The sequence below is a fragment of the Taeniopygia guttata genome, chromosome 5, assembly GCF_048771995.1.
Source record: "Taeniopygia guttata chromosome 5, bTaeGut7.mat, whole genome shotgun sequence".
Taxonomy (NCBI): domain Eukaryota; kingdom Metazoa; phylum Chordata; class Aves; order Passeriformes; family Estrildidae; genus Taeniopygia; species Taeniopygia guttata.
The window spans coordinates 63,779,767-63,792,837 of NC_133030.1; the positions used below are offsets into that span (position 1 = coordinate 63,779,767).

At 44.3% G+C, this 13,071-nt stretch overlaps 1 protein-coding gene across 1 annotated transcript in view; it reads left to right on the forward strand.

Moving 5' to 3' along the window:
* The window catches only part of MDGA2 (MAM domain containing glycosylphosphatidylinositol anchor 2), a 189,648-nt gene extending 176,844 nt beyond the window's left edge, over positions 1–12,804 (forward strand). The window contains exons 13-17 of the mRNA XM_072930608.1: positions 542–697; positions 2,802–2,960; positions 6,123–6,253; positions 10,126–10,231; positions 10,719–12,804. Coding sequence (XP_072786709.1) covers positions 542–697; positions 2,802–2,960; positions 6,123–6,253; positions 10,126–10,231; positions 10,719–10,807 — 641 coding nt within the window. The 3' untranslated portion in view covers positions 10,808–12,804. The remainder of the gene's footprint in view (positions 1–541; positions 698–2,801; positions 2,961–6,122; positions 6,254–10,125; positions 10,232–10,718) is intronic.
* The last annotated feature ends 267 nt before the right edge of the window (positions 12,805–13,071 follow it).

The following is a 13,071-nucleotide window of genomic DNA, read 5'->3' on the forward strand; positions in this document are numbered from 1 at the left end:
TCAATTCTCCTCCTGGTATCTTTCCATGTGCTGCAATGTCCTGATTTTTAGAGGTTTCCTTCATGTCTATCCCAAAGCTCCTTTGCCTTATTGTAGCCACTTCTTCCTTTTCCATTCCTATTCAAATGAAGGATTATTTAGGAGATGCCATTTGGAGATAATGTTTACAATTTGAAAAGCTGCTGTCTCTTATTCCTAAATCATATTAACCCACTTCCCACATTTTTCACCCCATATTTAATGTTTTATGGGAATGATTCTGTTCTCCCCAGCTTTTTTGAAATTTTAAAAGAGACAACACCGCTAAAAACCACAGTATATATCTGAATATGCGAGGAGGAGCTCTACAAAAAGATAAAAATATAATTTCAATTTCACCAGCACAAATTGATGACACCTTTTTTTTTTTTTTTTTTTTTTTTTTTTTTTTTTTTTTTGAGCCTGCTGCTAAAGAAAACTGTGGATAATTGACAAGGTATTTGAAAAATAAGGATCAGATGGAAAACCTTGACCAGTAAATTCCTGTTATTTGTTTTGGCAGGAGAGTTCCACTGTGGCTTTGAGGATGGGAACATTTGCCTTTTCACTCAAGATGACACCGACAACTTTGACTGGACAAAACAAAGCACTGCCACGAGGGACACGAAGTACACCCCCAACACGGGGCCCAACGCTGACCGCACCGGCTCCAAGGAGGGTAAGATCCAGCAGGGAGGAATTTGGGATAAGGGAACTGACCAGGACAGGCAATTCAACCATTTCCTATCATGGAATACCAGGTTAATTGGGATAGGAAAGGATTTAAATGAATCTTGTCCCACCCTGCCATTACAGGGACACCTCCCACTGTCCCAGGCTGCTCCAAGCCCCAGTGTCCAACCTGGCCTTGGGCACTGCCAGGGATCCTGGGGCAGCCACAGCTGCTCTGGGAATTCATCCCAGCCCCTCCCCACCCTCCCAGCCAGGAATTCCTTCCCAATATCCCACCTACATCCACCCTCCTTCATCTTCAAGCCATTCCCTGGGTCCTGTCCCTCCATCCCTTGTCCTAAATCCCTCTCCAGCTCTCTTGAAGCCCCTTTGGGCTCTGGAAGGGGCTCTGAGCTCAGACCAAAATCCTTCAAGGATTCCTAGAAGGAATTACCGGTGCTGAGGAGTGACAGGTCCCAAAGCACAGCCCCTGATGCTGCCATTCCCACCTTGCCTCATTTTTATTGTGCCATTTTCAAAGCGATTCCCTTCACATTAAATTCTAGTGGGGCAATCTGGCTCATCTTAAAATATTCTCCTGCTTTATGTCATTTAAATTCTCCCTTGGGCCCTCTCAGCCCATCACAACGAGGTGGTTTTTGCCCCATTTTTGCTCTGGCTGTTGTTCAAAAGTGCAATTTTCAATCTGCTGCCCCTGTTAACGTGTGCTCCTGACTGCAGTGGGGATTTGCATTTGAAAGGTCCAACACATTGAGCTGAATTTATCCAGACCCACAGTTAATTCCTGCTATTTTATTGTGTGCACTTCCAAAGGGGAAAAATTCATCCTGCACCACATTCATTTGGTTGGATCAATTCAATAATATCTCTGTGGTTGGCACTTCCAGGAATGGAATAAATGGATATTGTCTTCTTTGGGATTGACAGGGCAAGTTGAAAATATTCCTTGAAAGGTTTCCATCATGATATTTTCCCTTTATTTTACAAGTCATGTTTCAATGAGGGGGGACAAATTTCCCCCTCAGGACTGCAGGCTGAACCCCCTCAGATTTTGTGCAAAGGTTCATCAGTTTGGAGATGTTTTCTAACACTGGCCTGCTTCCTGGATTTTAGTTTTCATGGAAAACACAGCTTTGGAGCAGAATTTGGAAACACAGGGGCTTCATGTAGGAAAAAAATGAGTCCCAGAAATGACATGGTGGGAGAAAGTAAAAAATGATCAGGTTGCTTGATAATTTCAAGGTGTTCCTGCATTTATCTGCGTTGGACATTGAGGGCCTCATCCCAATGATTCCCCTTTGGATTTTTCCAGGCTTTTACATGTACATTGAGATGTCCCAGGTGTTGAGGGCCTCATCCCAAGGATTTCCATCTGTGTTGGGTGTTGAAGGCCTCATCTTAAGGGTTTCCCTTTAGAGTTTTCCAGGTTTTAACATGTACATCAAGATATCCTGGGTGTTGAGGGCTTCATCCTAAGGATTTCCTTCTATTTAGGGTGCTGAAGGCTTCGTCCCAATGATTTCCTTTTGGATTTTTCCAGGTTTTGACATGTACATTGAGATATCCCAGATGCTGAAGGCCTCATCCTAAGGATTGTCTTCTGTGTTGGGTTATGAAGGCCTCATCCCAAAAATTTCCTTTGGGATTTTCCAGGTTTTCACATGTACACAGGTGTTGAAAGCCTCATCCCAACGATTTCCCTTTGGATTTTTCCAGGTTTTCACATGGACACAGGTGTTGAAGGCCTCATCCTAAGGATTTCCTTTTGGATTTTCCAGGTTTTTACATGTACACGGATGTTGAAGGCCTCATCCCAGAGATTTCCCTTTGGATTTTTTCCAGGTTTTCACATGTACACTGGCATTGAAGGCCTCATCCCAATGATTCCCCTTTGGATTTTTCTAGGTTTTCACATGTACACAGGTGTTGAAGGCCTCATTTTAAGGATTTCCTTTTTGATTTTTCCAGGTTTTTAGATGTACACAGGTGTTGAAGGCCTCATTTTAAGGATTTCCTTTTGGATTTTCCAGGTTTTAACATGTACAGATGTTGAAAGCCTCATCCCAATTATTTCCTTTGGATTTTTCCAGGTTTTTACATGTACATCGAGACGTCCCGGCCCAGGCTGGAGGGGGAGAAGGCCAGACTCGTCAGTCCCGTTTTCAACGTCGCTCCCAAAAATCCCTACGGAGCCACCAACACGGCCTATTGCTTCAGCTTCTACTATCACATGTATGGACAGCACATAGGTGAGAGAAAGCCAATTCCTTTGGGAAAAATAGCAGGAAAAACTTCCTCTTGTTTGAAGGAAAAGCATGGGAAGAGCGCCAGCTCCCCTGGGAGCCTGCCATAAAGCAGGGAGGTGCTTGAGGGCATCCAAATGGTGGCAACATTCTGTTTTCCACTAATCAGGAATTTGTAGGAAGGAGGAATTTCCCTCTTGGAAGTGTTTCCTGCATGAGGGAGATTTTGGTCAGGGAATTGCATGGGAATCCCATTGATCTGAATGGGAATTTTGGAGCCTGGAAAGGGAAAAGTTGATTTTTACAAGGTTTTTGCCTGATTCTAATGGGATGTTTTAAGCATTCCTGAGTAGAATCAGGATCAGGCAGGGAGCAGCTGCATTCCTCAGGTGTTTCTTGTGGAAAAGTCACAGGAAAATTGCCCAAAAGCTGCAGGAATATGGATTTTCAAGGAGTATCTGTGAGTGTTTCAGGCATTCCTGATGGATTCAGGATCAGGCAGGCAGCGGCTGCATTCCTCATGTATTTATTGTGGAAAAGCCATGGAGAATTTGCTCACAGACTGCAGGAATAGATATTTTCAAGGAGTCAGTTTGAGTGTTTTTGGCATTCCTGACTGGATTCAGGATCAGGCAGGGAGCAGCTGCATTCCTTTGGTGTTTCCTGTGGAAAAGTCATGGAGAATTTGCTCGAAAACTGCAGGAACATGGAATTTCAAAGGATATCTGTCAGTGTTTTTAGCATTCCTGATTAAATTCAGGATCAGGCAGGGAGCAGCGGCATTCCTCATGCATTTCCCATGGAAAAATCATGAAAAATTTGCTCTAAAGCCACAGGAATTTGGATTTTCAAGGAGTATCTGTGAGCATTTCAGGCATCCCTGATGGATTTGGGATCAGGCAGGGAGCAGCTGCATTCCTCATGCGTTTCCTGTGGAAAAGTCATGAAAATTTTGCTCACACACAGCAGAAATTCAGATTTTAAAAGGGTACCTGCCAATCTATTTTTACTCCTGCCTCTTTCAACACCCACATTTAATTTATTTTTGTGGTATATATTAAAAAAAAAAAAAAAAAGAAGTGGGAAAATATAAAAGCCCAACCAACAAAAATCCAATTTTTAGAAGCCCTTTGTGGGTTTCTTGGTGCTCTCAATGTGCCAAGAGTTTTTCCAATGTCAAAGTGACCTGGTTTGAAGTATTTTTATCTCTATTTCAAGGGCAAACTCATCCTCCCAGAGAGTTCTGGTGCTTGCTCTGTCCGAGCTCCCCCTGCCCCCAGGCAGAGCTCAGATTTTAAGCGGAGCAGACAGGAGCACTCAGGTTGGATATTTTTTTTTGTCTCTGTGCTGCAGGATAGGGGGATGAAGCTCCAGGTTGGAATTCTCCTGGCTCGTTGCTGGGTGTTTTTATTGGAAGGAAGGGATTCAGCCACTCCATGCTGAGAGAAAATATAGAAATTGCAATATCTGGTCATATTCTGGTTGTTTATTTATGGTGTGAAGAACAAACTACAAATATCAAGGGTCAAAGAGTGTTTCTGTATTCTAAAAGTTAGAAAGCATTCTAAAAGTTTTATTCTACTTCTTATTACTCTTCCTTTTAATTATTATTAATAAATTTTTCTTTATACCCTCCTAAAGTTTTAAACCTACTTTACCTTTCTCCTAATCCTACCTCACAGCACAAGTAAGTAAATTAGTCATTAACCAACACTAAACCTCCCACACTCATTAATGCATTAACCAAAAAAAAATCTCAGATAAGCAAACCAAAACCATGACACATATAAATATATAAATGAAGAGAAAGAATATAAATATAAATATAAATATAAATATAAATATAAATATAAATATAAATATAAATATAAATATAAATATAAATATAAATATAAATATAAATATAAATATAAATATAAATATAAATATAAATATAAATGTGGAGGAGGGATGAGGCCGAGCAGCATTCCCAGCCCTGCTCCAAACCCCTGGGCTGGGCTTAAGGAACCCCTTTGCAATCTCTTTCTGCTTTAGGTCTTTCCCTGCTTCGTGTGGAGGCAGAGCCAGACTTTTCTCTCCAGATCCTGTTTCCTTTGTGCCCATTCCCTGCATTCCAAGCGGGATCAGGGAGCTGCTCCTGATTCTCCCTTCCCAGCTCCTTCAGGGAAGATGGATGATCCCATTCTGGTCCCATTCTGGTCCCATTCTCTCACCCTGGTGAAAAGGCCATCAGGGGAATATTTCCTGCTCCATTAAATCTCCAGCCTGATGTTTTCCAAGGCTCCAAGTTTGGATTTTGCTGGAAATAAGAACTGCTCCTGAGCAGGTGCAGATGTGGGAGCTTTCCTTGGAATTTTTGGGATCTGCTGTGCCAACCATCCCCAAAAACGCTGCTCCTGTGGGAATTTGGCTGTTTGAAAGTCCCAGATTGAGAGAAATACACTGAATTTACAGAGCACAAAGAGACCTCAGTGCCCCACACACTTGCAGGCAACCACAGTGGCAAATGGGACCACAACATCCAAATCCTGTGAATTAATGAACCCAGAGAGATGAAATTTGGGGTTTTTTGGTTCACCAAGAGAATCTGGTTCTGTTCATGCCTGCAGGTGACCCTGGTGTCAAAAATGTCCATGCTGACACCAGTTACCTACTGGTGGGCAAAGGTGCAGCTCTGAGGGGGTTTCCTGCACAGGGAGGAATTTTGGAGGTTTTTTGAACTCAGAGGATGTTGTTGTCCTCCAGAAATACTCCCAAGGGCATCCAGTCTCTCCCTGAGATGGATCTGCCAGGTTCTGGGGAACTCCAGGAGTTCAGCAATGGGCAGAGGAAAGTTTTAACAAGCAAGAATTCAGCACAAAACAACCAAATTGCTGATTTTGCCCTAGATAAGGAGGTCTAATGCCAATTTCTTACTTTAAACCATAGAAAATTCACTTTTGCCTGTTTTTTCTGGAATTCCTATGCCTTGCCTGAGCTGCAGGACAGGTGCTCAGTTCCTCTCTGCTGGGAGCTCCCATCACCACTTCCCAGCATTCCTGAATTTGAAAGGTTTCGAATTTACTCCAAGAAACTTCCACGCCTCAAATCCATGGAAAATGGGTGAGGAGGGTGCTGCAGCCATCCAGGCAGAGCCTTCCCAACTCCAGTTCTCCTGCTGTTTTCCAGGAAGTTTGAACGTTTACCTGCGGCTCAAAGGCCAGACTGCCATAGAAAACCCCTTGTGGTCCTCGAGCGGGAATAAGGGACAGCACTGGAACCAAGCCCGGGTGAACATCAACCCCCCCACCTCATTCCAGGTGAGGCTGGCACCTCCAGAAACTGGGAATTTGGGGCTGGGAGGGAGACTGGGATTATTGACCCCTTTCTTTGGGATTTCCCAGCTCTGAAAGCTGCTCATGGACAGATAATTGCTTTCCTTGAGTGCCACAATGCTTGAACTCAAAACACTTTCCAGCTTCCCAAAGATGCTGGGAGAGATTCCAGCAGGTTTTGATTTCAGATTAGCAAGTGGAATATAAAATTGTTTGCTGGGAGAAATTACTTAGGGCCCCTGTGTTACAGATTTTTGGAAAATACGTGGATTTCCTGCAGGAAAATGAACGATCTGGGAGCATGAGACACAGGGGGCTGTGACAGGTTTTTCACACATTTCCTGCTGCGGTTGACAGGGAGGTGCTGATGGATCTTTAGGGGCAGTTCTCAGGCACACTGGGAGCTGTTTGGAACTGGAACATTCCTAAAAAAGCAGCTGCTGCCAGCAGATCCTGCTGTGGGTGAAGCTGGGAATGTCCTCAGGGAATGTGGGAGTCATGAGCCGTGCCCTGAGAGCAGGGTTCTCCTCTGAGCCCGCTCTGTCACTCCCAGCTCTCCTAGGGGAGAAAATGTATTTTTGGGAGAAAGTCACAGGCTGAAGTGGATTTGAAGTGACCTTGCATCCCATCCCATCCCATCCCATCCCATCCCATCCCATCCCATCCCATCCCATCCCATCTCACTCCTCTCTTATTCCACACCTCCTGCAATCCCAGGGTGCTCCAAGACCCAGTGTCCAACCTGGCCTTGGAAGATTCCTTCAGTGCAAATCCAAACTGCTCTTCTGAGAACCCATTTTTGATTCCATTTCCCACTTTGGATTTTCAAGGAATTCCTGATCCTGACCCTTTGTTTTTATTTCCATGCGTGAGAGGCATTGGCAGGAGAGAAATGGTTTGGGATTGCAGAGCAATTCCAAGGATGGGAACTAGAGCAAAATTGAGGGAGAGGGAGATGTGAAGTACATTGGGACATGACAGAGCTGGGAATGCTCCCCTGAAGAGGAGAATGCTCCAGGCAGAGCTCAGAGCCCCTTGCAGGGCCTGAAGGGGCTCCAGGAGAGCTGGAGAGGGACTGGGGACAAGGGATGGAGGGACAGGACCCAGGGAATGGTTCCCACTGCCAGAGGGCAGGGATGGGTGGGAGATTGGGAATTGGGAATTCCTGGCTGGGCTGGAAATCCCAGAGCAGCTGTGGCTGCCCCTGGATCCCTGGCAGTGCCCAAGGCCAGGCTGGACACTGGGGCTTGGAGCAGCCTGGGACAGTGGGAGGTGTTCCAGGCTGGGAGGTTTGATGGGAACAAAGTGCCAGGAATGGAGAGAAGAGGAATTGCAGAGCTCAGGAACACTCAGAGCCCAGGCCAGGCACAGAAAATCAGAGTGGTTGAGTTTTTCATTGGTGAAGTCGGGATAAATCCAAGAATTCTGAAGAGTGAAGGAGAGAGAAGTGATTTAATATCTGAACATAATAAATGACCTGGGAAAGGGAAGGAAGAGATGGATTTAAGAGGGTTTTGGAGACCTGGGAAGAGCTTTAAAAATCAGGGAAGAATCAGACTCTTGGGCAGGGAAATGCAAAGGATTTGCAGCAGCGGCAGTCCAGAGGAGTGGAGGAGAGAGATTCCAAAGGGAAGCTCCTCTCCTTGGCTGTTTTTCACCTTTTACATTGTTATGTTTAAAGGTTTCAGCATAAAATAAATGTAAAGCTCTGACCAAATATAATAAATAAATGTCAGAGCTCTTGGAGCCTTAAATTATCTTTTTTTCAGCATCTCTTGCATCACAGCAAATTTTATTTTCCATTTAGGCATGTAAGTAGGAAGGAATATAAAGCTCCAAGTTAAATTTAAGGAGAGGGAATTGAAGTGAATCTTTGCAGTAAAACACTGCAGTGACATGGAAATTAAAACTTTTTATAGGGTAATTTATAGAGGTAAAAGATTTTATACCTTGTCAGTTGCTGTGATATAGAACAAAGCTTTTGTCATGAGGATCTGGGAGGACTGCAGGGCTTTAAATCTCAAAAAAGTGCATAAATCTAGCTCAGATATTCAGATATTCAATATTTTTAGGGAAGACACACTCCAGAAATATAGAACCCCAAAGAGAGGGACACATTGGTTCTGTCATCCAGAAAATGTCAATTTTAGTTCAGGTCTGAGCAGCAGGACATGGAGATGGTGTGAATGATTTGGATTGGATTTATTGCTAATTAAGGATCTGAATATTGCAGTGTCCAAATAAAAATTCCAGGATTTATGACTAAGGATCGGGATGAGCAGGTCCTGGTCACTCCAGTTGGGTCAGTGCCACCCCCTCGTTGTGGGGCTCAGCCCACCCAGATTTGGTCACTTTGTGTCCAAAGAATTCCAGCATCAGCAGGATGGGCTGGGAACATCCAGGTTTGCAGCCCTTGGCCCCACAGGATTCCCAATCCCAAATCACAAAACTGTTGTGGAGCTGCTTTAGGATTTATCTCCATGTTTGAATGATCTCGGTGCTTTCACTCACCCATCCAAAAGGGAATATTCCCAATTTTCAAGCTGGAGGTGTCCCTGACAGGGAATACATCAGGAGACAAGTTTGCCCCAGTTTTCCCAGTCTCCAGAAGGATTTTAACCCCTTTTTCAGGTCCATCTGCACCAAACTGAAACCTCTCAGCTCCCCACTTTTGGGGGTGTTAATGACACCCTGAAATCCCACCCAGTGGGATTGTCCTGGGACACCCCAACCGCCCAGCAAGGAAAGGGAGAACCGTGAGGGGGGCACTCAGGGGAGGGTAAAAATCTGCCTGAGATCCTGTGGAAAGATCAGAAAATCCCAGCCTGGTTTGGGATGGAAGGGATTAAAAATCAACTTATTCCAGTTCTGCCATGGGCATGGACACCTTCCTTATCCCAGGCATATCCCAACCCTGCCCAGCCTGGCTTTGGACACTTCCAGGGATAAGGCAGAAGCTGAATCCCCTCAAAGCACTCTGGACTGGCCTTTTGGGATCATAATTCCATTCCATTAAGAGCAGAGTGACCTTTCCTGTGCCCCTATTCTCCAGTTTGATGCAGTATTTTTAACAACAGCTGTCCAAAAGCATAAAGGGGTTTTTTTGGGATACTGATAGGGAATTCTGCTCAATTGGCACCTCCTGCCCATCCCTGGGAGCTGCAGGCTGGGTTCTGCTCTGTGCCCTGCCAACTCCTGTGCTGTGATTTGTTCTGAGTGTGGAGCAACCCCTCTCTGAGGGCCACTGAAATCACTGCCAAATGCAGCTTTTAATTAAATGCTGCCTGTTGTGTTTGGACAGAGCCCTTTAGGCTGGAAATTGTTTTCCATTGTCAGGAAAAATTGGACTTTCTACTCCACTGATTGGTGTTGTTCCTGCTGCCAAGGAGCAGGGGCTGGATTTTGGGGGAGGAGACGTTTTCCTCTCGAGATCAGGCACGATTTCCTCTTCCAGAAATTTGGTTTCAGACAAGTAATATTGGAAAGAGAAATATCAACAGGTCGTTAAAATCCATCAGCAGAAGTTGAAGTTCATCTTATATTGGAATAAAATCTCTACTGTCTCCCTCATTGTGATAAAACCCATCCCAGTTTCCCTCTGAAAAACCATTCCTAGATGGAATCAAAGCTTCTAAACCTTATGAGAACCCACGTGTTGGGAAAAATAGATCCCAGCATGGAATTTACCTCCACAATATCTGAAATTAGATACTTGCATATGTCTTCATTTTAAGAAAAGTCCTTTCCTTTTGTGCTGGTTTAGATTTTAAGATCTGATCTTCTGGACATTTTTTATTTATCCTCCTCTGCTCCACTGGATGTTTTAATTTACCACCCTCTGATGTTCTTTTTCCCAGCTCATCTTTGAAGGGATCCGTGGCCCTGGAATCGAAGGGGACATTGCTATTGACGACGTGTCCATTGTGGAAGGAGAGTGTATGAAATCAGACCAACCGGCCAACAGTAAGTGGCTCCTCCCCACAAGCTCCTTCCTGTCTTTCTCCTTCCCAAATGTGTCTTTTCCAGCAGAACAATCCCTGCTTGGAAGGTTCAAGGTGGAATGTTGTCCTTGGGAATGCTTTGCTCAGGTGGGAAGATGTTGGGTGGGTGTGAGGCAGAAGTGAGAGCGGTGGGTGAGGTTGGGCTGGATTTGAGATACTCAGGCAGATAAAACAACATCAAAACAATGTCCAGGGGGCCCAAAAAATGTGGAATCCATGGAAATCACTGCTGTGATTCCCTGAGGGCTCTGTCTCATCCCTCCACCCTATGTGTGTGTTAAAACAGAGGTAACTACACAGCCAGGTGGATTTTCATCCCAGTTCCTGCTCTATCCCATTGGTGAGGGTTGTCCTGGTCCCGTCGTGGTGGGAGGTGAGTTTGGAACACCGTAGCAATGCTGAGGATGTGTGGCCACCTCTTTAATTCTATTTTTCTCCCCTTTTTGCAGATCTACGATCAGGTGCTGTTGGACCATTAGCACATATACGACTTCTCCCACTCCTCATCCTCATGTCTGTCTTAAGTCATCAGAGGTGACCTTATCCTGGCAGAGGCTACAAAAGATTCACCAGGCACTGGCATGAAGAAAGAGTCTTTGTAAAATGGACATTTCCAAACAAACTACCAAAGATTCCTCCACTGACTGACTCGAAAGTTAAATAAATACGTAAATAAATAATTTAAAAATTAAAAAAAAAAAAGCAGATTAAGAAAGCACTGGGGACTTGAAAAGGCATCACGGGAGTGGAACTCACTAAGAACCAAGCTTGAGACCGAGATCTGGCCTAAGTAAGGAAGAGACCTTCAGGTGCTTTTGTGGTCACTGATGAATTCAGCATCATCTGGTTGAACTCTCGGCAAAGAGCTCTAGAAACCCTTGTCAAAGCACAAAGTCATGGCTGGTTTTGTTTCAAATGAATCGTTTGCTTGTTACCATGGAAACCGAATGGCCTGCCAAAAATAAAAAGAGGAAGGAGAGAGAGAGAGGAAATACAAACACAGAGAGAGAGAAACACCTCACTGTAAACAGGGTACGTGAAGAGCTGGCGTTCATTTTCCCTTCCCGAAGGTTTTTAGCGTAGAGTTAAACAAATGTCAGCCCTTTCTACTTCGGCTGTCACCTCCCCTCGAGGATAACCCGGAATCGGAGCTGTTTGCAGACATTCCCGTTTCATTCCTCACGGCTCTGCTTGGTGACTGTGTGCTGTCTCCTTTTGCATGCATTCCCATCCAGGATGTGCCACCTGGGCTTACATTTCTCACAGGCTTCACTGGGAGTTTGCTCGCGGCCGCTGGAAGATCCCTCTCCCCTCCCCACCGGAGTCATCAACTCTACGGAAGTGAAGAAACCAAACCACCGTCTTTTATAAATTGCCATGGAAACCAAGTGCCTTCAATGAAACAAGCCTGATTTCAAAAAAACAAAAACAAAAAGAACGAACAAAACATATATATATATATATATAAATATATATATATAAAAAAATAAAAAATATTATAATAAATGTAATAACGATGATTTCAACACGGAAGCTTTGCACTGCTAAAAACATGGGTTGTGCAAACTCTTTTCTAAACAAACTCTGGAGCCTGGGTGTGCAGGCAAGGAGACGGAGCCGCTTCTGGAGAAGGATGGATGGACCTAAGCTGCTGTGGAAAGCCTTTGGGATGAGATCCATGCTGTGTGACCTTCCAGACAGCCATGGCCTTTCAGCTTCTTATCCATTCGAAACAGCCCCCGGTGGTGCTGCCGATGGGAGCAGCACTTCTTGTTGTCGTCGTCGTTTCAGGTTCTCCAGTGGGTCAACCAGAGGAACAAAGGTGGTTCAGACACACACTTGGTGCAGAAGGTGGTGAAACACAGGATGATTTTCTTACTCTCCCCCTCCGTTGGGATGGCTCCCGACATCTGGAGCTCCGGACGCTCCGAGGGGGCTCTGCCTCTGCCCCGGAGCCAGACTCGGTGCAGAGGGCGAAAGATTATTTTGTTATTGTAGCGAAATTCAAAAAACAAACAAACAAAAAAATCTAAAAAAAAATTAAAAATATTCCACTTTTACAAGGAAAAAAAATACAAACAAAAGCTGTACAAAATGGGTTTGAGCTACCCGAACACATGCCGGTTTTCCACTGCATTGTAAAGTTCCCTTCCAGTTGGTTATGAAATTTGAAGACCTTTTTCCTTAAATTAGCTCAGCTTTTAACTTCATTTAAAAAAAAAAAGACTTTTGTCTAAAGAAGAGTATTATTATTATAATTATAATAATTATTATTATTATTCTGTGTTCTCTCGACACCCTAGGATTAAAAGCAAAACCTGATATGCAAATAATTGGAGTACAAATGTGAAAACAAACAAAAGATGAGTATAATAATTGCAAATATGAGTATAAAAAGCACAACGAGATGCAGTAAAACAATGACAAGGCTTGATTTTTTTTATTCTGTAGAGAAATGTTTGTGCAAATTCAGTAATTCCACTGAAGAGATAATTTTCCAGCTCTGTTCAATAAAGCCTCTTTCCAGGTAAGGCAGCCCCGTGGTGAGTGTGTTTGTTGAGATGCTGGCAGGGCTTTCCTTGGTCAACTGGTGTCACCTGGAGTTGTACTGGTCCATACTGGTGGCACCTGGGAGATGGAGCATTCCCAGGATGTTCTTGGCTCCCTGGTTTTTAGGGATTTTTGGTGTCTTTAAGTTCCTGTGCTTGGAAAACGGTGGGAACTCCAAGTCAGGACATTTTCAGAGAACCCCAGGATGGTTTAGGTTGGAAGGGACCTTAAAACTCATCCCTGGAATCACGG